The sequence below is a fragment of the Saccostrea cucullata genome, unplaced genomic scaffold, assembly GCF_032062105.1.
Source record: "Saccostrea cucullata isolate Sc308-1 unplaced genomic scaffold, CSIRO_AGI_Scuc_v1 ctg741, whole genome shotgun sequence".
Classification (NCBI taxonomy): Eukaryota; Metazoa; Mollusca; class Bivalvia; order Ostreida; family Ostreidae; genus Saccostrea; species Saccostrea cuccullata.
This window is the reverse complement of record NW_026927006.1, coordinates 207,053-228,473: the sequence shown is the minus strand read 5'-3', so window position 1 is coordinate 228,473 and position 21,421 is coordinate 207,053. Positions and strand designations below refer to the sequence as shown.

At 33.1% G+C, this 21,421-nt stretch overlaps 2 protein-coding genes across 2 annotated transcripts; both read left to right on the top strand.

The window, feature by feature from the left end:
• The first annotated feature begins 26 nt into the window (after positions 1 to 26).
• Positions 27 to 8,953, top strand: LOC134273227 (uncharacterized). Its single transcript, XM_062755422.1, has 8 exons — positions 27 to 347; positions 4,418 to 4,670; positions 4,804 to 5,111; positions 5,214 to 5,360; positions 5,499 to 5,836; positions 5,972 to 7,222; positions 7,328 to 7,559; positions 7,708 to 8,953. Exons 1-8 carry the CDS (start codon positions 99 to 101, stop codon positions 8,170 to 8,172), a joined length of 3,243 nt encoding a protein of 1,080 aa, XP_062611406.1. The 5' UTR covers positions 27 to 98; the 3' UTR covers positions 8,173 to 8,953.
• Positions 8,954 to 10,593: 1,640 nt separating this feature from the next.
• On the top strand, positions 10,594 to 20,377 carry LOC134273229 (uncharacterized). The gene is made up of 9 exons (XM_062755423.1): positions 10,594 to 10,770; positions 11,215 to 11,422; positions 13,604 to 13,853; positions 14,738 to 15,030; positions 15,177 to 15,323; positions 15,486 to 15,823; positions 16,267 to 17,586; positions 17,845 to 18,100; positions 19,130 to 20,377. Exons 2-9 carry the CDS (start codon positions 11,234 to 11,236, stop codon positions 19,577 to 19,579), a joined length of 3,243 nt encoding a protein of 1,080 aa, XP_062611407.1. The 5' UTR covers positions 10,594 to 10,770; positions 11,215 to 11,233; the 3' UTR covers positions 19,580 to 20,377.
• Positions 20,378 to 21,421: the final 1,044 nt, after the last annotated feature.

Genomic DNA, 21,421 nt, shown 5'->3' with positions numbered 1-21,421 from the left:
AGACCAGCACTGCGCATGCACGCAGTTTAAATAAAACCCATTCAATACATGGTTTTGCTTAGTTGTTAAACTAACTGTTGTAATTTCCAAGAGGAAAAATGGCGTATTCTCCGCCAGGTCCTAGAATGGACGAATCACATAAAGAATGGATGGCCACAAGAAGAGGGAGCGTGCCGTGTATTACCAAAGAGTTGGTTCTTCATCCGGACGCCGATTTAGATACTGTTATGGACTATGCCGAAGAGCTAGGAGTGGATTTGGCTAAATTGAATGATGTGGAAGAAATGCAGAATAGGATCTGTATGCATCTGGACTATCTGGATTCCCGGGAAAATCCAATTGAAACGGTATATTTATTTATTTATTTATTTTCTTATAATCGTACATATATTTTTGTAGTTTGTAGCTGTTGTAAAAATGTCATTTTCACCTTAATGAAGGCTCAAAAGAAAAAAATGTCGGGAGGGTGAGGGGAGTTAAGGTTAATTTTTAATAGCAAAAGAATGAACAAAAATAATATAATGGGCATCAAAAATTGGTATCGTCCTTGGCGACAATGTCTTACAACAACCAATGTTCTATTTGCCAAAATTCAACAAATTATCAGCGATGATGTTTGATTGACTTCATAATCCGTAGTACCGATGTTGTTTGATTGACGACTATAACACATACCTAATTTAATAAACATCATTTTGGGGTAGATCACATTGTTTGAAATACAGGCCTTTGGGATATGGACCCTCTTCCATTTTTGTTCTTTTTAAATCTGGGGTCGAGCCACCTTTTTCCTATTTTTGTTTTCTAATACGAGGGTTGTTGAATAAATAATGTCATTACCTCGATGACATACAACATAGAAATCATACGACATTAAGCTTTACTTTCTCTCATTATTGAATCTTTGATGCATTGATGACAGTTTATGTAGTCACTTTTCATCACATAGTTTCATTGTGGGAAGCTGGAAAACAAGGGCTATTCGAGACACTGCATTAAAAATGAATGCTCAAGAATCAGTAAACTAGAGTGAAATTAAACGCTTCATTAAAGTTGCCGTAATACTTGTTAATATCCCAAAAATATATTAAGTGAAATATGTAAAATTTACAGCAACAAATGTCTGTTTTAACACACGAACAGGTGGATTTCAATGAACAAAAATTATATAATGTGCATCAAAAATGGCTACCGTCCTTGGCGATAAGGACGTACAACAACCAATGTGTATTTGCGAATATTCAACAAATTATCACTGATTTTATTTTATTGACTTTAAGACACTTTAAAAGCAAATTTGATAAATATCATTTTGGGGGTAGTTCACTCTGTTATAAAGAAATATTTGATTGTTAAAAAGTTTATTGCTCAAAGGTTACCCTATATTTTGGAAAATGAGTGAAAACCACAGCGTGTAAGAATACTCAGTATCTAAACAACTGTTTTTTTTAAATCAGAAATTGTAATTTTCCACCTTTGTCTATAATTCATACAGAGAATAAAACTTGAATCTATTACTTTAAACCTTCAAAACAATTTAACAATGTTGTACTTGACAAAAAACAGAAAAGGTCTGAGAAGAGCAAACTTTAAGGTTTGCAAGAGCACAAAAACGGTTTTATTTGCCATTTTCTTAAACATTACATTGTAGTGGTCTTGTGGTTCAAATTCATATTTCGGGAGGGAGTTCAATTTCTGTTGAAGTCTAGAAAGCCAAATTCTAATTTTAAAAAATGCTTCTGAAAGGAAGGACCCAAAATAAGGAATCCAGAACATTGAATTCTTCACGAAAGCTTACAAACCCAAACGACCAGAGAAATGAATTTGGGGGATAAACAGAACGTTAATGTAATGTCACAAAAACAATATTCGCCAGATCTTTCATCCTTAGACTTGTTTCAGTTACCAAACTTGAAAAAACACCTTTCAGAAAGAAAAAACAAGTCCATGAAATCATAGGGTCTGTAATATTGCAGTATACGAAGGGCCATACCCAAAAAAATGTATTCTAAAACAATCAGAAATCAGATAAAAATGTTCCGGGCATATGTTCTAATTAAAAATGAATAAGTGAAACCATTAAGACTTAATCATTGACAAACTTTTTTTGTTTCTTTCCGAGCTCTGAGGACATTATTTATTGTAATATTATCGAATATCAATTAAAACTTACTGGTAATTAAAACTTATCAATTAACATCAATTTGATTTTTTGTATGTTGTATATATTTTAAATGCGTTTATAGACCAGTAAGTTAATTTTTTGTATTTGGTTATTGGATAAGAAAATATCTTTAATTCATATATTATGTAATTCATTTCAAAATACTCATGATGCGCCAGCAGATGTTAATCTTAAACTTAAATTATTAAGAAGAGGATAATCCCCTTGTCTATCTATTGTAGGCAAAGCTTTGTAATTCATAGGGAATATACATTGAATTCCCAGTCTATTTTTGGTTTACAAAGGGAAAATTTGAAATTTAATCATGTAACCATAAATTATGATCATATCCATGTTTGGTTTTTTACTTTGTCGATCAAAGAAAAGCTGTATAAAACTAAAAGGAATTTAGGCAATTTATATTAAATTTTTAGTCCATTCTTTGATAATTGGCGATTTAAATCTGTAAACTGTAAACTGATTCGATGTCTACAGAATAGTTGAAATATAAAATTAAGTAGATTTTTTTAACATCGCATGGAACTTATAACATGTAAACACCCACATGAATATCGAAATTGTAATGAATTTACATTAGGCACGATATATAGCAAAAAGGAATAAATAATCCTTACACGTGTAGAGAGAGAGATAGATATACAATAATCCATAAGTTGCATATATTCAACCAGTGCTTGAGACTGTTCACACCTTAACCCAACCCCTTCAAACAAAAAACAGTCCTAGAAATGGGAAGGGGGTTTAATAAAGCAATATAACTTTCAATGTTAAAATTTACAAAATTGTGGCACTATTACTTATGTTTAAAAGAAATTAAGTTTTCATTTTTCCGAATATTTTCTAAAATAAACTAAATAAGCTTCTTACTTATTTCTTTTCTTTCACTCGCTCCTGTGAGCAATATATGTAAGTTTTTGTGTCCGATGAAAATGCTATGTTAACGCTCCTTTATAGAAAAAAAATACCGGAACCTTTCTTTAAAAAATATTTCAGCTGTGTGATTATGTACTAGAAACTCACATTTTTGCAACATTTTTTTATCTATCTTATTTATAATTCATTACGTGTTTCGATTCTCTAAAATAATAAGACAATCGATATTTGGCAGTTGAATAACAAATTCTTTACCTGATGTCAAAAAATGTGAAGAAAAAAAATACAAATATTCTCCAGAAAAAATAAAGAATTAAAAAATTGAAAGATTTTAATGCATGAATGATTGTGCATGTTTAAATCCATGTTTAATCATTTATTTCACTGTAAATACACACCATATTATCATGAGAATTAACTAGTTATTCTATATCTCCTGCAGCGACGCTTTAGAATTTCGAAAACTTGTTTTTTTTCTTCCGGGTACCTTCTTTTGTTGAACCATTGACCAATGAGATACAAAATCTATATTTTAACACTGAGACAAGCCCAATATATTTTAAAAGTTGCCAAATAAAAAGATTTTTACTAAGAGGGCAGACCATTGAAACACTTGTAAATTAGTTTGTAAATTATATTTTTTAATCAATGTCAAATTGTTTTTTTTTTCTATAAAACGTCTTTAAATAAAATAATACAGAGCAGAATTTAAAAAAAAGATTTAAATCTATATTCTCAAACTTAAACGCAGCATGATAAATTCTCACAACAATCTGTCTTTAGTATCCCTCTTGCATTGCGAAATTCAACGTTGACTGAAGGGAAAAAAATAGTGATAAATACCGTTGACCTTCATGAAACAGATCTAGATCTTTAATTCAATTTTAAAAAAAACTTCATGCTTATAAATCTTCACTGTAGTACATAATTAAAATAAAAAATAATGACAAATAATTTAATTTCACTTGTATCAAGCTATTTCATTGGCTGAATCAAAAACATATAATATTTTGGATAACATAACTTGCCTACGTCACAATGAGTTACGTCAAAAACGTATTACTCCGCTTGACGTTACTTTTAAAATAATGCTCAATTTGAAGCCTTATTCTGGAGAAAAAAGTGTCTTTTTGTCTACACTGAAATTAAATTATAAGGAATGAAGCGTTTCAACTTTATATATAACCTTTTATACGCGGTTTTCGCGGTTTATAAAGCGTAAAAATATATCGTAAGTTTTAATTACTTAATTACACCCCAATTGATAATAACAATTTCAACTTTTATAATTTTTTTTTATTTCTGTATCTTTTTTATGCTTAAAAATATTAAATGTTTTTATTTATGTTCTATTTTAAGTTTCGAAAGCTGTTCATGGAAAAACAATGTGACGACATAAAGAGAAGGAATAAGTTACAGGAGCTTCTAAAGAAATTCACCCAAACAAACGCTAGTTTTCATCAAATGTCGTCTTGCGGCAAAGAACGAATTGAAGGAAAGACAACTCTTGAATCACTTCTCGAGACAGAGGGTATTACAAAGGACCTCGACGAAGATCTCAGACAAAAAATTCAACACATTACTCATGGACATTGTGTTGTTGTTGTTGCAGGTGATTTATTATTTTTTTTTCCAATATTAATTTTTTTTGCAAAAAGTCTCTAAAAGATTCTTAGTTTCGTTATTTCAAAGGCATAATTGCATTAAACAAGGAGCTATTCCGAATCTAAATTCTATAATTTCAGGCGAAACAAATGCGGGTAAAACGACATTTCTGAACTTGTTATTGGGATACGAGGACTTATTGACGGTCAAGGCCGTTTGCTGCACATCAGTCATAACTAGGATATCACACGGGGAACAAATTTCCGTACATATATTGAATGAAAGTGGCAAAACAGAAAAGTTTAACTTAAATCCGGACGAACCAATTGAAAAACAAATTGAAAAATTATTGTTTGAAAAAGATCTTGAAAAGCGCGAGGGCAAAAAGGGTGAATCAGAGGATGCTGTCGCAGAAGTCCACCTGAAATTGCCAAATGAGAGATTAAAGGTAATGAATTTCTAGAACTCATTCAATCAGGATAATTTTATTCTAATATTCCTAGACGACCAAAACTAGAAAACATGCTTACTTTATTTTTTGATCCTGCAGAACGGCCTCGTTTTGGTAGACTCTCCAGGTATTGGGGAAAATCCACAGATGGACAACGTCATCAAACGCTTTGTGGAGACCAACCAAATCAATGGATTCATCTACCTCATCAAGTCAGATAGTGGTCAGAGAGTGGATGAAGACAGGGTGTGTATTGTCATATTTTAATATTACAATTTTACAATTTGAGCTTATAATTGGGCTTCCTGCTATAAAGAATAAACTTAACAATTTGAAACATATCCCCATGATTCCCTAACCTTAGAATTCACTTAAATTTGACAGATTGGAGAATTGCTGAAAATGATTCTGACCTCCCAAAAGGAAAAGAAGGACGGATATGGTTTGAATTTTGACCCTCGACTGGCTCTCTTTGTTTGTAATCACTGGGACAATGTAAAGAGAGATGAAAGAGAGGAAGTCTTCCAGTACATTGTGTCCCGTCTCGAAAGATATTGGCCAGGTCTAAAACGGGACCAGGTTATAAAATTTTCAGCCATGGAGGCAAAGAGGGAATTGGATCAGAATAAAAATTACATCACTTCCGACTTCAAAGCAGTGTGGAGTGGGATTCATGAACTCTACACTTCCGCTCTTGACAAAAGAGTAACATCAACCTACAAGTAAATACGTTGTTTTTATATCTATGTTGATCACAACTATCAACAATTTCATTATATGTCTGTGAATAACTCCCATTTTAATTAACAAAATCATTTTTTTTCGTAAAAAGAAAGATTTACAAATAATTATTTCAGATGGATGGAAACCATACTGAAGAGAATGACACACCACCTTAAGACGTTCGTCTGTCGTCTGGACACTTCAGAGGATGACCTTCAGCAGAAGTTATCAGAGATAGAAGTCAAGTTAGATAGGATAGGACTTCACGCAGAGGAGGTTATGCAGTCATTGACGAAAAAAATCGACAACGCTTGTGAAGAAATATACCAGTCTTTCCGGGAGTATTTGATGACGTTACCTTCGAAAACTCAAATAATCAACTGGACAACGGCCGAAACACCTGATCCAAACGAATTTCCAACCTGGACGGAAATCAAAATGGAAATTTACGAAAGGACGTCTCAAAGGATATCCAAAGAGCTGGTTAGATGGGAAGATCAACAAGGTCACATCAAAGAAATCGACAGGGCAATAATGACTGAGATTCATCTGAAGCTGAATCTATTACGAGAAGAATTGGCTGATGTTGATGATGATTTGAATTCAGACACGAAATCCATTACCAGTGATGACGCATCACAGTCTCAATTTGGGACAATGCGTAAAAGACACTCGCTAGGCGGCCCATCCCGGCGATCCACTTTGCCAAGTGTCATGGTATGCTCAGAAAACCAGTTAACAGTACCATTCATTGCGCAATTTCTCTCTCCTCTCGGAAACGCCTTGCAAAATATTGTCAACAAGAAAGGTCGTATCGGAGACTATGAGAAGAATCGAACCAAAGTAGCCAGAGAAAAATCAGAACGGTATTACGACTACTTATTGAATACAAATTATGGAAACAGTTTTCTCCGAAAGTTTATCGAGGCCTTGCTTGATCAAACCAGAGAAAAACTTGCTGACATCCATTGTAAAATTCCTGCCATTATCGAGTCGGATAGAAAGGTCATGATGCTTATACTGCGATGTAGGAGGGACACGAAAGTCTCTAGGGAATTATATGAAGAGATGATGACTGGCTTGGAAGATTTAAAACATCAATTGACTGAGTACGGGGAAGGAGAAATCTTTGTCGATGATTTTAGAAATGCAGAAATACGGATTTCTAACTCGGATGAAAAGTCTATCCATATTTCCCATTTTATCGACAACAGTTCTACAGAAAGTAACACTGCCCAAACAAGTGAAACGAGAGCTCTTTGGACAATTCTGCAAAATGGCAGCATTCGAAAGGAAGAAAATGCAGGAGAAATTCCAGTGTTCATCAGAATCTATATGATGTCATCAGGAGTAACCAACATAACGGCTGAGGTTTCTAAACTCAGGTATACATAATGCACATATGTTACCATTTACAATTTTCTTCCAATTATGTATGACAAAATGAGTAAGAAATTGATTTTTTTTTTATCTTTTTATCATCAAAACAGATTTTTAAAGCACAGTCATGTTGCTGAATTCCTTGGTCTTCATCGTGTTCATTCTGGATTCCCAACACTCATCTACAAGAATCGAATGAAGACACTGCATGAATATTTTAAAAGCAGAAGTAAAGATTCGGCCAAAGAGCGCATGAAAGTCTTTCAAGAGACTGTGAAAGGACTGGAATATCTTCATCGTCGAAATTTAGTCCATATGGAGCTCAACACACATACTGTTACGGTATGTATGAATAATATGTACAAGAAATCTTTTTTTGTCGTTTTTTTTTTATTAAGAACAAAACACATTAGACTCCTAGAGGCAACCGCTAAAATAAATTTTAAATTTACAGCATACCTCTTTATACATTTTATTTCCATTTCAAAAGGTTGAACAAGCAACGGGAATGGTTAAACTAACCGGAGCGTGTCTTCCCCGAAAAGCCAACCTTCCAATGGATCGCGAATCAATCCAAGTGTCGCATTTTGTGTTCATTTCACCAGAAGTCCTTAATGGTGAAGCATACCTTGCATGTGACGATTCGTACGCAGTAGGACTCCTGGCTTTGGAGCTGATTTTCAGAAAGAAACCCTACAAAGAGTATCGTCAATGGTCTCTGGACCAATTTGCGAGGGAAGTGATGCCGCGAGAAATGTTGAATTTGGATGAAGTTTTCCAAGGCCAGTCAGAGGATATATGTGCTTTGATGACAAAGTGTTTTGGAAAAGCAGACGACCGTCCGCGCGTTGGAGAGTTTCTGAACTTGAAGTTTCCCGTTGTTGATATCTTAGAGAGAGTTGACGAAGAGCCAAAGCCCCTACCCCGGAAACGAAATCTGATCTACCGAAGATGAGTAGATCTCTTCCCATAGTTTATTTAAGTCTTAATAGTCATGGACGTAATGATATTTCAGGAAAGACTTTTTTGGGGAAAAAAATGTGGTGTCCTTTCGACACGCTCATTATTCAGTTCAGCTAGTGTCCAGTTTGAAGATAAATATTTGTATCACTGCAAGTTTATTTTTGTTTTGTCTTGAAGAAAGAAAAACTTTGTCTCACTTAATTTCTTTTTTTAATTCTCTATAATTTTAATATTTTCTAAATAAAAGATACCAATATGTATACTTGTATAAGTAATGCTATGGTTTTTAAGGTTTGAATCATTTTGATTTCAATGAATTGAAATCACTACCGTATTTTTTGCAAGGCAATTGATCAAAATTTTCTCGTAACGAATACGAGACAAACTATAGCATCTTTTATCTGTGCCCGCAAAATATTTTAAAAAGGTTAGAAATAAAGAATTTTTGTTAACTGAAATAATTTTTAAAAAGATTTGCTTTTCACAAAAAGTTTTCTTGTATTAAATGTTAGCTATTTCTGTGATAAAGAAAGAGAAATACGAGATGCATGTACATATACAATGTTGTTGCTGCTATTACTTCACTGATGCCTCTGTATTGAGAATATTTGTGCTTATGTAGTTCAGGGGATGCTCACTCCCTCATGGCACCTAATCCCACGTCAGATGTTTTGGAGGTCCGTGATTGCTGTGCTCCTGTTTTTTATTGTTTTATGAACTTTTGATCTTTAATACTGTTCATTATCTCCCTATGTTTAATGTTAGCTTTTCAAAGCTTTCAATCTATATACAGATATGAAAGTAGAATATGTTTCTCTCTCTTCATTAACTATTATAACTTTCTGTTTATCTATTATTTTGTATCTCGATATGACTTCTTTACCATATATGAAAATAAGAAAAATTTAGATATGACACACATAGAAATATTCAATATATCCTAAAAATTTAAGACAAATGGAGAACAATCGGATTAGCCAAAAGCCATTTTTGTTAAAGTACTTATATCAACTTGGTAATATCATCTTATACATCCTATAGTGTAATATCTATTTATGCAAAAAGGAAAATCATTTAATCCTTTGAAATAAAAAAAGGTACTAGTATCTCACGATGTGATGCAGTAAATTTTTTTTTATGTCCAGGGAAAATGTATTGACATCGACTTTACCCTGCCTCTGATAAAAAAACGGCCATATTTTCTTCTTGATTCTGTGAAATTTCATTAATTTTTGAATACAAGAAATGCATTTTTGTATGAGGAAAATCTCACCTTAAGACACTCAGGTAAAAAAGACGCATTAATCCAGTCCCTCTTCGGGCTCATATAGTGTCACGCAAAAAAAAAAACAACAAATATTTAATTTCATGGCTATTCATATAAAAACACCTGTAATGCTTAACTCTTAACAAATATTTAATTTCATGGCTGTTAAATAATAATGTGTGTGTGTATAAGCATTTATTACAAATGCCAAATGAGATTACAGATTTTACAATATCAGAATGCAGCAGAAGGTGGGGCCCAAAAACTTACAATTGATATGTTTTTCAATGAACTTATTTCAAGTGAACATTCCAATAATTGTTTTAAACAAAGGCTATTGAAGGATTCCAGTAGATTGTGAGAAACTTTTGGGGAAAAACATCAAATTAAATACGTAATTTTTACTAAGCCAGACTTCTGCGCAATAATAATCTTTAAGTAAAAATTTGAGCCTCCTTATCATAAGGATTGCTGTGCAGAACCCACGAATGTAGTTTTGGTCCCTTAAATTATTCAATGATTCAAAAGTAGATAAAGAAATATGGAGATTAAAAATAGTATTTCAGCGTAAAAGCCCATTTTTGCATACAAATAAGAAGCAGAGCAAACACCGACCACTAAAAGCATAAGAGGTTTGATTAGATGCAACAGTAAGCATCCCCTTCCGACCGACCAACTCCCTAATACAAACGAAAAAGTACGTAGACAAATCAGTTTGTAATAATTAGTTTAACAATGGATATGAAAGTGTCAGACAGCATTCGCCGTAGTGAGAGTTTGCAATGACAATGTCACTGTAGCGATCGTAGAACTTGCAAAATGATGTCTTCAAAAGATATTGTTGATATTCTTGTTTCATCAACTTCTTTGTCAAAACATGCCTAATTATAGGAATTGTTCGTAGGCAGAGCATGATATAAAGCGTATCGAATCAACTAATTTAACTCGATATTCCATTCCATTTCATGTATATGTTTTGCAGAGGACTAATAATTCATGTGTTTTGAATGTTGAAATAAAATTTACACATGTTAAAACATACTTTTTTTTAACCCTTGATGATTCTTGTTTTCTCTATATGGAATATTGTTTGAAGTTTACACTACTATGCACAAGAGATCAAATTGTCCGACGAAAACGTGAATCGATTACCAAAAAGATTTGCTCTATTGGTACAAAAAAACGAGAAAGGTCTGATTATATCGATTGTCAAAAAGATTTCCTCAATTGGTTCATTGGGCACAATTTTGCAACTGTCCTTTAATCAGACAAAAGACAGCTTATTGAGACACTCAGATGTTTCACGGCACTTTATGAAATAAGGTATGTTATTCCTTCTGGCAAAAGAGTAAGGAATCTTCAGGAAAGCAAATATTCGACAACAGTTTTTTTCGTTTCATTTTAACTGCAACTTAATTATTATCATTCTGAATCATAAGATTTTTTTTTGAATAATTAAGTAAAAAGCCCTTTCTTTGAACCTTAGTTCAGGAATTTGGATAAATGGTTGAGAAGTGAATCTTTTTTTTTTCTAATGCATATATGATTTTAATGATATCTGTAAGAAAATTATTCGTTGTTTGGTAAATATCAGAAAATGAGATAAAAGTTTTTCTTAACAATTTTTTTTTTAAAGGGCAATTATGTTTATAAAAAACAAAATGATTATTTGGCAATTTTCGTGAATTTATTTTCAAAATCAGAATAAAAATTAATAATCATAAAGAGAACAACATCTGTATTTGAAAAAAAAACACTTGGTTGCAGGAACACTATAATTACAATAATGGCTGAGACTGATGACATGTTTAGCGTCAGTGAAGATGACATCAAGAATGCTGATGACGTAGATACTTTATTTGATCTGGGTGATCTATTGGGCGTGGATCTAGCTGGTTTAGTCACTACAGAAGAAATAAAGGAGCGATTGTTAATGGCGCACCGAACGAATGAATATGGAGACTTCAAACAAATGGTGAAATATTTAAAAAATATATAATAAATATCAATTAATTATATACTGTATTTGAATGTGTTAAGTCCATATGAAAAATTCAGAATATTTCATACTGCTAAGTTACTACTTAGAACTAATTTAATTTTGTTAGAGGGCTATATTCAGTTAAATTCTATTGTACATGGAATTGATAAGATTTACTTTTGAATTTAATATTTTCTATGTATGATTTAAAAATCGTAAATAATCCAATACACAGTAATTAGTAAAATGATATTAATGATCTTACATTTACTTCCTGCTTAGGAAAAATTCATTTGAATTCTTGCCAATTCTTGCAGTAAAAGTTTAAAAAGGTTCCAGTCACTAATTAGTCGTTAATTGTTGCTAAGTCATTATTTTTATCCAAGAAGGGGAAATTCCCTTAGTTTTTCAGGTTTACGTGTACCCTATAATTACAAGTCTGCTGTTCACTCAATTCTGTGGAATTTGTATTCGTATTTAACAAACAAAAGAAATCGCCCTTAGCCCATAGTAGGTGGTGTTTGAAAACACTATAATTTAAAACCAGTTCTACATGTAGTATGTAAAATTTAAAATAAGAAGGCACACAAATGATTTTTCTTATTTTACAATACTTTCTATACTAGATTTAATTCTTCCGGGTTAGAAATATGCTGACAGAGCAAAGTTCATTCAAGCCTAAAGAACATTCATCTAATTTTTATTTGTTAATACACGTGTACCCAGTAGTTTCAAGGTTGACTGAAATACAAGCTTGATTCTATAAAGATCGCTAAAGTCACTTTAAACTTCAAGTTGTAAATCAATACAAAATTTTCTGCATAGCGATTTAGAAGATGGTATTACGAAATCGGTAACCAAATTACAGCATGGCCATGTTTACACTGTGTAATTCTTTAACAGGAAAGACTTCGATTAAAAGCCAGAAATTTAAAATTCTGAACGAGTTTTTATTCGGTATCACTCAACATGCCGTCGGGCACTCACAGCAATATGAGCTGCAAATTTGATATGGAATTTCTTGTTGCAGTATATATTGCAATAAATATTTCAATGACAGAAAAATGTACATTTTTAAACTTGTGTTGTTCGTACATGTATTTGCGATTGATGAACTATATTTATGCTTTGAATGAAGAAAAATTACATTATTGTCGTCCTGTACAATATTGATATCTTATACTATAAAATACTATACATTCCATTTTACAGAAAACTTTCTTCTGAAAAATTAATGTTTTTTAAGTCTGATTGATCATAAAGGATTCAATAACATACAGATTTATCAAAATACTAGTAGCAAATTTTAAGAACATGAAGAAAAAAATACAGCTCATATTGCATTAGTTAATAATGTTTCATGTGTTATTTTTTATGTTTAAACCTTATTTATGCTGGAAAATCGAAGATAATAGGCATATTGTTTTGTCAATCAGTTTATTTGGCTCTACTCCATTTTTTTTTTCTAATTTTGATAAACAGTTGGAATGTAATAGAGGCAATTACGAATAGCAATCAAGTTCAAAAGTCCACTGAAATAATACAAATCAGGAATACAACAAAGAAATACTTCTAAAAACATCAGAAGTGAAACCAAGTGCCATAGAGAAGTAAATATTCTCTGTCCACGGGTCATAGCCAGTTATGCTCACCATGTGCTCATTGACATGTTCGTGCAAATAAAAAAATTGTAGACAACTAAGTGTTTAATAATCGCCTAAAATCGGTATAAAACATGAGTCATATTTTTTTTACATTATATTTACCAAAAACCATTGCAACGAGCAACTTGTCTGTTAATGAAGTGTTCTAGCAATTTTATTTCCCGTCGAGCATGCACTTGCTGTGTAATCAATATCATATGCAGTTGATAAGAAAAAAGTTGAAATCATCGTATTTTTATAAGTTTGCTATAGGTTAACCCACGCATGATCAGAAAAAGTTCATTAAATTATTTGGCAGAGTTTAATAACTCTATGGTCAAAAGAAGGCTTCTCATTCATAGCATTATATAAGATTGATTAAAAATCATTCCAAGAATGTGCTTCTTCGTTAAATGTACATACGTACATGTATGTCGCAATTTAGGCATTGCTTATGATGAACTTCTTGGGGTTTTTTTAAATCTAAATATATTATCTGAATGATCTTAATTTTGCATCTTCGTATTATCAGATTGAAAAGGCAATGCAAGGTGTCCAAAGAGAAAATTTACAGAAGCGAAACAGATTGGTGGAGATGCTGATCATTTGTCAGGATACATTCCAAAATTACAAGAAAGAAACTGAAGATGAAAAGGGAAATGAGGGAATTCAAGCAATAGAAGGGTTTCTTAAGACTGAGGGCATAATAAATGAACTCAGCGAGGATATTCAAAGAAGAAAACGATTGGTTGAGAAAGGAGACTGTGTGGTAGTAGTTTCTGGTAAATATATATGTTATATTTAATGCAATGAATAACTATGTCAACGGTATAATATCGACTACAACTGGCGGTTAATGTTTTCGATCAAAATGCAATTTTTGCGAACCATACACCCATCTCAAAAAAGTGAGATTCTATCACTGTCATTTAACATACAATACGCATAACAGACTTGTACTTATCAGTAATCATTCAACAGTGAAATACTATAATAATTGAACGATTAAAAGTACAAGTTTTATTCTGTCACGGTTTGCTTGGATATCAAAATAATATACTGTCAAACCGTGGCAAAAAAAAAATTCCTTCTCTTGAAGAATTTTGTAAAAAAAAAAAAGAATTCTTCTTACCTTATAATAAGAGTAAATAAATTTTTCTGACTGCGAATAAAATGCTTATATATGTTGTTGAAATTAATACTTATATTAGTTCTCGAACTCACAATAACAAAGTATATTGTCCCATCCGCAATTTTAAATTTACAGCATATGCCAGAAAGACTCAAGCAACCGGAAAATCAAAGAAAATGTAATAAACGATACTCTGTGGTTGGGTTTGGCATTTGTTTCACTTCTGAATCAGGGTGTTTTAATATTTTCACTTCTGTTTTGCGTGACCGGTCGGCAGGGGATGCTGACTCCTCCATGGCACCTGATCCCACCTGTGTTGTTTTGGAGGTCCGTGTTCGTTCTGTTCCTATCTTGTATTGTTTTATGAACTTTGGTATTTAATACACATGTATGTTTGTTATCTCCATATCTTTCATCGCACCCGTGACAATATTTAAAACTCCTTCAACTCGTGAAGTGAATTCTTTATTCAACTACAAACATTGAATATCCTTTATGTAACGTATAGTGCAAATTAAGTAATTTTTGTTCCAGGTGAGACTGGAGCTGGAAAATCCACAGTGCTAAACCTTTTGTTGGAAGAAAATTTACTACCTACCCATGCCCTTCCATGTAGTTCTGTTGTCACCCGAATTTCCTATGCAGACAAAAATGGTGCTCGCATTATTTATAAGGGCGATAAAGAAGATTACGTCATAAAAAATTGTGACATTAAATCACTCCGTGAAATACTTAAAGACATATTATTTGAGAAAGATGCAGAGAAACGAGAACTGGTTTCTGACGTCAGAGAGGTTCAAGTGTATATATCAGCAAATCTTCTTCGGGTTTGTTACAAATATTTCAAGTTCTAGTAAACTCACATATAATGCTGATTCACCCCACTAGCTTTCGGTAGTATTGTAATCACATAGACTACTATTTGCAGGGAGTCAATCTCTTTATCTATTTAAGATATTTTTTTTCTTTGAAGTGTGGGTTAGTAATCGTGGATTCCCCGGGCATCGGTGAAAATGAGCTCATGGATTCGGTGATTGGCAACTTTGTTTCCGCCAATGAAATAATGGGATTTATTTACCTCATCAAGTCAGACAGCGCAGGAGGAGTTGATGAGGATAAGGTAAATGCTTATATGGTGTCTTAATCTTATTTTGCAAAATATGAATCGGTTTTAATTTTTGAATAAAAAATAAAATAAAAAAAGCTCTAAACATTTATATATGAGCTTAGTAAATGCTCCTTTCTAAAACAATTGAAAATAAAAAGGTATTTGTTTTAAAAGCTAGGTGCTCTCTTACGCCTAATTATGGAAAATCAGAAAAAGAGGTCTAGCCAATCAGGCTTGCCGTTTGATCCCAGTTGCGCCATCTTCATTTGCAACCTTTGGGATCTTATCCAAAAAGAGGAGCAGCCAAAGGTTTTTGACCACGCATGCTCACGTCTCCATAAATACTGGACAAATCTCTCACGGTCACAAGTTTTGCGATTTTCTGCGAAGAAAGCGAATAGAGAGCTCTCTGTCAGTAGGAAGTTTATAACAGACGATTATATGAAATTGTTGATGGCGATTCAAGAGCTGCATTCTAAAGCGATGGAAAGAAGAATTTATTCAACATTTAAGTAAGTAAAACAATGAAATACATATCTTGTTATAGAATCTTCATCAGTGTGTAAAATGCCAACCACCATTCATTGTGATTTTGTTAATAAGCAGCATAGAATTAATAACAATTACAATGTATATTTATGGGAGATAAGAATTGAACCATATTACTGTAGTTTTTTGTTTAATATCATTGAGATTTAATACAAAGATGCAGCTATTAAAGGTTTTGAAATGATTTATAATCGTTAGGTAGAGAAATAATTTCAGAAATATGGTTTGCGTCTATCTTAACCTTTTTTCTACCTATATATTTTTTAATATTCAAATTATAAAATAATGAACCAATGAGTCATAAAGTACACGATTTCCAATAAATTTATCAATTACGATGTAATTGATGATTAATTTTTTTTTAAATTCTCATTGACTATGACACAACATTAAAATTTCTTTTCAGGTGGATAGACAATTTATTAACAAGAGGGATTCACCATAGCAAGACAATTGTGAGACAAATTAACAACGATGAAAATTTAGGGAAGGAAAAGATTCAAGACCTATCTCAAAAGTTGGAAATTTTGAAAAAAGATTCTGACTCCATTGTGACCACTCTCAGATCAAAAGTGGATGAAACTGCATTGGAGATTTGCAAGAACTTTCGAGAACATTTACAGCTACCCCAAACAAGATTGCGAATCACTAATTGGATTGAAAAGGAGGTACCTCAATCAGACTCATGTAATTGGGAGGAGATCAAAGAACAAATTGACGACATAACAGCAGATCGAGTTTCTCTCGAGTTGAAAGAATGGGATGAAGAGAAGAATTGGGTGAAAAAGCTAGAAGATGAACTTTACCAAGAGGTTAAAGAGGAGTTTCGAGGTCTTGAAAACCAAATTGGGAAGATTGAACAAGACATTAGTATGTCTAGGAACTCAAATGATAGAGAAGACATGCACTCAACCATTAGCCACAGAAGAGGTAAATTCGCTGCCAAAAGATTGTCTACATTCAGTTTGAGTAATATGAATGTGTACTTATCCTCTACCTCTTCACAAAGCGCCGAGGAAGAATTAATGCCTTTGAATGTATCCATCCTTGCAAGATACATTTCTCCGATCAAGAATATAGCTCGTAATTTTAAAATGAAAATCCGTAGGTCAACAATCTATGACTCGGTTGTTGTTAGCAAAAAGATGCAGGAATTTAAGGCCCATCCTACTAAAATAGCTCACAAGAAGTCTGAAAAGTTTTTGAAGATGTGTGTGGATGAAAAGCATGACATTATGATTGATTTTATTCAAGCTTTGTTGGAAAGACCATGTCAATTTCTGCAAATGCTAGAAATGAGAATTCCGTCCGTTATTAAAGCGAACCAAGAAGCCCTGGATCATATAATCCACTGTCGGTCCGATTCCATTGAATCTCGCGAGACTTACGTCAAGATGATGACCGACTTCGAGAAACTGCGAGAGAAGTTAAGAGAGTATGGAAAAGGGTACATTTTTGTTGCGGATTACAATGTAAATGAGCTTCGTGTGAGAGATCATTCCTGCAAAACAGGCCACAAATCTTTTCGGTCTTCTGATGTGGCAAGGACAATAAGCTCTTCAACAATGGTCCAGGAACCAGGGAAAGAGTTGGAACGTGGTCTTTGGACTGGATTTCAGAATGGATACCATATGAATAAGGAAGGACAGGAGCATAATATTTTTATCCGTGTCTACCTTCCAAGCTCAGGAGTGACCGAAGTACACTCAGAGATAGCCAAGTTGAGGTAAACATTCCATCAAATTATTCAACGTTTACAAATTGCACGCGTTTTCCATTTATAGAATCATGTCTCCAAGGGACGTAATTGTTAGCACGATTATAGATGACCAAATAATATTTTGAAATTGTCATTCTTGACCAGGCACACTTCCCAAGGTTTCCAGTTATAAATGAAATAGTCTTATTTTGCAAAATTACAAATAAAGCACCATGAAGAATGAAAGCCAGTATGTTTTTGAAGCTGTACTTTGTTTTTATCTAGGTCCTTACAAAATCAACATGTTGCTGAATTTCTCGGAATTTCGCATTCTGATGCACCGACTCCAGCTCTTATATATGACGGCCATCTGACATCCGTTAATGACTATCTGAAGCACCATCCTTTAGAAAGAGATGTGCAAGTCAAACGAATACTTCATGAAGTGGTTGAAGGAATGGTCTACTTGCATGAACGAGATATGGTTCATATGGAACTTACATCTAGTACAGTTAAAGTTTCCAAGGAGAAACTTACAAATGTAAATAAATTTGCTGAAAAGAAATTATCTTATACACTCGGGCAAATTACTTTACCACACCATTTTATGCACCGTACGCGAACATTCGGAGTATGTACATTTCCCAATGCCTGTCTGTCTTTCTGTTTGTCTGTAAAGTTGTTTGCCCTAAGAAAAACTATAACTTTGCCTCCATCTTTTTATTAGTTCAAGATATACGGCTTCATTTTTACATGTGTACTACTTGTGACAAGACTATTCTTAGGGTACCAACTTACTTGACCTTGGAATTTGACCCGCTTTTTATTTTATTTTTTCCAAAATTTATCCTTTTTAACGGTTGGTGCTTGACCTTCCATATTTCAAAGAATTATTTTCCAATACAAGACCTTTTGGGGGGTTTCAGCATTTTTTATCTCTTGACCGAGTTCGACTTCCATTTTGGAAACTTTAACATACACTTGCCAAAAGCTGCCAGCTGGAGGCATCAGTGTTTCAAAAACATTTTGTTTTTTCAAATATTTATGACTGCAAAACAAATTAGAGATACTGTGAGGAATGCGCCTATTAAATAATACCCCGCTTCCCATATGATTATCATGGCGAAGTCTGTTTTGCTCTGAGAATTTCGAAATAAGTGTCAGATCAAAAAGTAACATATAAGGTGCACAACTGCATTATGTGATAAAGAATCTTTGAAAGTCTCATTTAATTTCACTCAGTAGAAAAAAATGAGTTGCAGATAAGAGATGGGTACCCTAAAGCATAGCTGATGGACGTACATACTGACAGACGTACATCCCTTTCATGCACTATATACCCTCCTGCTTATAAAGCGGAGGGGGTATAATAAGTGCATCTACGGTCTATCCAGATTTTCTCGAATAGAATTTTCTTCATTTTATAATTTTTAAGATATGAAGATACAATGCAACTGAGAACATATTTCGCTTCAGGATGCACATATTGCAACTCTTTTTTTGCAAGAATAATCTCATACTTAATACTAGTATGTTTTAACAAGTCCTCCTAACTTTCTCTTTACTGTAGGGGATTGTGAAACTTAGCGGGGCATGTCTACCCAAGAAAGCCATGTTGCCACTCGACAAAGATCACGTACAAGCACAGGAGTTCGTGTACCTCTCTAAAGGAGTCCTAAGTGGGGAAATGTACACAGCAAAAGATGACGTGTACTCATTTGGCTTATTCATGTTTGAGATGCTTTTGATCGTTGGAGCATTTGAAGCTCAAAGATCGATGAAACTTTCGGATTTCATTCTTGGAGTCGACGCTGCTACCATGCTGAATCTGAAACAAAGTTTAGTTGAGATTAATGAAACGAGCAAAGATTTGATTATGCGCAGCTTGCTCAATGATCCTGAATTGAGACCAAGCATTTCAGATTTCTTGGTTATTTTTTCTACGGATCACCATAGACATGACAGAAGGCGACGGCGAGGGAGTACGTCGACTTTCAGTCAAGAAACCTTACCAGAATAGAATACCAAGGTTACGGGAGCACACATTGAGGTTTTTCTGATTGCTGTTGAACACTTTGATTCCGGGAACAAGGTCGCACTGAGAGAAATATGTTTTTTCAATAACTTTATTTATTTTTATTTGTAAAAAGACTTTAAAGATAATTTTGAATTACGGTATACCACTGATTGCAGATTACACACTTCTCTTTCACTCAAAGCATATCTCAGCAGATCATCATATCTGATTCCATAAACACGTGATCATCCAGTGTTAGGTAAATCGACCGTATCTTTTGAGGTGTAAATCAGAATTTTTTCGTGCTTCTATTTATTTGTCGTTCGTCTTTTTGTTCAGGAGACATGGGGCGTAATGTTGGGGAAGGTCATGTACAAATACATGTATTGCATGCAGGTGTACCTCTATCTTAAAAGAAGCAATGCATCATGTTGATAATCCGAGCTGATATGAAATGTCTGTCTCAGAAAATGCGGTCAATTTATGAAGATGCAATTCTGGAGGGACTTGATGACATTAAAAAGTCTATGATGGTCGTTGTTTTTAAGTTTTACCTGTTTTAAAGGTTTCATAGTTTGTTGTTGTTGTTGTTGTTGTTGTTCCTATCTTGTCATTTTAAAGTGTGCAACTATTTTCAACATATCTGCTATTCAACTTTTTTTCAGAATCGATATTATAAGTTTTTTGTCAGAAGCACATCTGGTCCCTGCTATTCTAAAAATGTTTGTTTGTTTCCTTATCGGACTTGCTGTTGTTTCCTCGTTTGTGTTTTTATCTCTTGATTTATTTATCTCTCTTTTTTTTAAACAACCATTCCGATAATTGATTAGTTTTGTGTTAAAACAATTGAAAATGATTTTTTTTTCTATATTCACTGCGCTGACCAGATATTAATATAGTGAATTCAAGACTTTTGGGAGAAATAAAAAGATTTTGTAAAAGAAAAAGTACAAATGACACCTACCCATGTTTTGTAGTGTGCACTTTTCTGAAATCATCAGACGGTTTGATTTTAAAAATAAGTTTAATGTGAAAAAAAGTTATCTTTATATGTAAAATGGTACTCAAATTGAAAAACAAAAAAAGCGCTTGATTGTGTTGAAAAAAAAAATATTTTGTAAAATAAATGATGTTGAACCTTATAATAAAAAAACCCACTCATTTTGAAGGTGAAAGTTAAAAACCATGGCACCTAATTTCATCTCTTTGGAGTTTCATGCATTTGTTTGCTTTGTACTTTAAGTATATTTAAGATTAATTCTCATTTGTTGTCTTCACGTTTTGTTAGTTGATTGTGTAAAATTAAATAAATGAGCCCAATAAAATAAGGGACGATTTGTTCTTCTCTGAACTGTAGGATAATATAATGGACTTAAATGAAAAGTTTATTGATTGAGAAATACAGCAAATATAAAAATATGTAAAAGATCGTTTCTCTGGAATTCGAAAAAGAGTAGGCTCACTGGGGGTCGCCAGATAAACTTGGCGTTAAACAATAAACAATCAATCAATCAATCCACTTTTTCATCCTTTACTTTATTTTGTAGTAATATTCCACTATCACATGCTTATTGTGTGCATGAATGTCTCCCAATTCATTCGCTTAGAACTCTATGTTTAAAAGAAAGTAATGCTGCTGACGTTATTATAATGACTCTGTTAGCAAAGGATGACTGTACTTCAGGTTTTGCAAAATTTACGTCAAAATAAACTTTAAAAACAGACATTTTTCTTTTAATTACAAGAGTGACCAACATCTAATGTTTAACTTTACTCAATTACTATAAAGTATATATTTACGATATACGAATCTGTTTTCTACGGCGGGGTACTTCACAGTTTCTT

What these genes read in the sequence shown, in the direction of transcription:
- LOC134273229 (XM_062755423.1), top strand. Translation starts at nt 11,234, where the DNA reads ATGGCTGAGACTGATGACATGTTTAGCGTCAGTGAAGATGACATCAAG. An exon ending in TATCAGCAAATCTTCTTCGG is followed by an intron (nt 15,031 to 15,176) that starts GTTTGTTACAAA and finishes TTTTCTTTGAAG; the next exon opens with TGTGGGTTAGTAATCGTGGA. An exon ending in TCAGAGATAGCCAAGTTGAG is followed by an intron (nt 17,587 to 17,844) that starts GTAAACATTCCA and finishes GTTTTTATCTAG; the next exon opens with GTCCTTACAAAATCAACATG.
- LOC134273227 (XM_062755422.1), top strand. Translation starts at nt 99, where the DNA reads ATGGCGTATTCTCCGCCAGGTCCTAGAATGGACGAATCACATAAAGAA. An exon ending in GCTGAGGTTTCTAAACTCAG is followed by an intron (nt 7,223 to 7,327) that starts GTATACATAATG and finishes TCATCAAAACAG; the next exon opens with ATTTTTAAAGCACAGTCATG. An exon ending in TCAACACACATACTGTTACG is followed by an intron (nt 7,560 to 7,707) that starts GTATGTATGAAT and finishes CCATTTCAAAAG; the next exon opens with GTTGAACAAGCAACGGGAAT.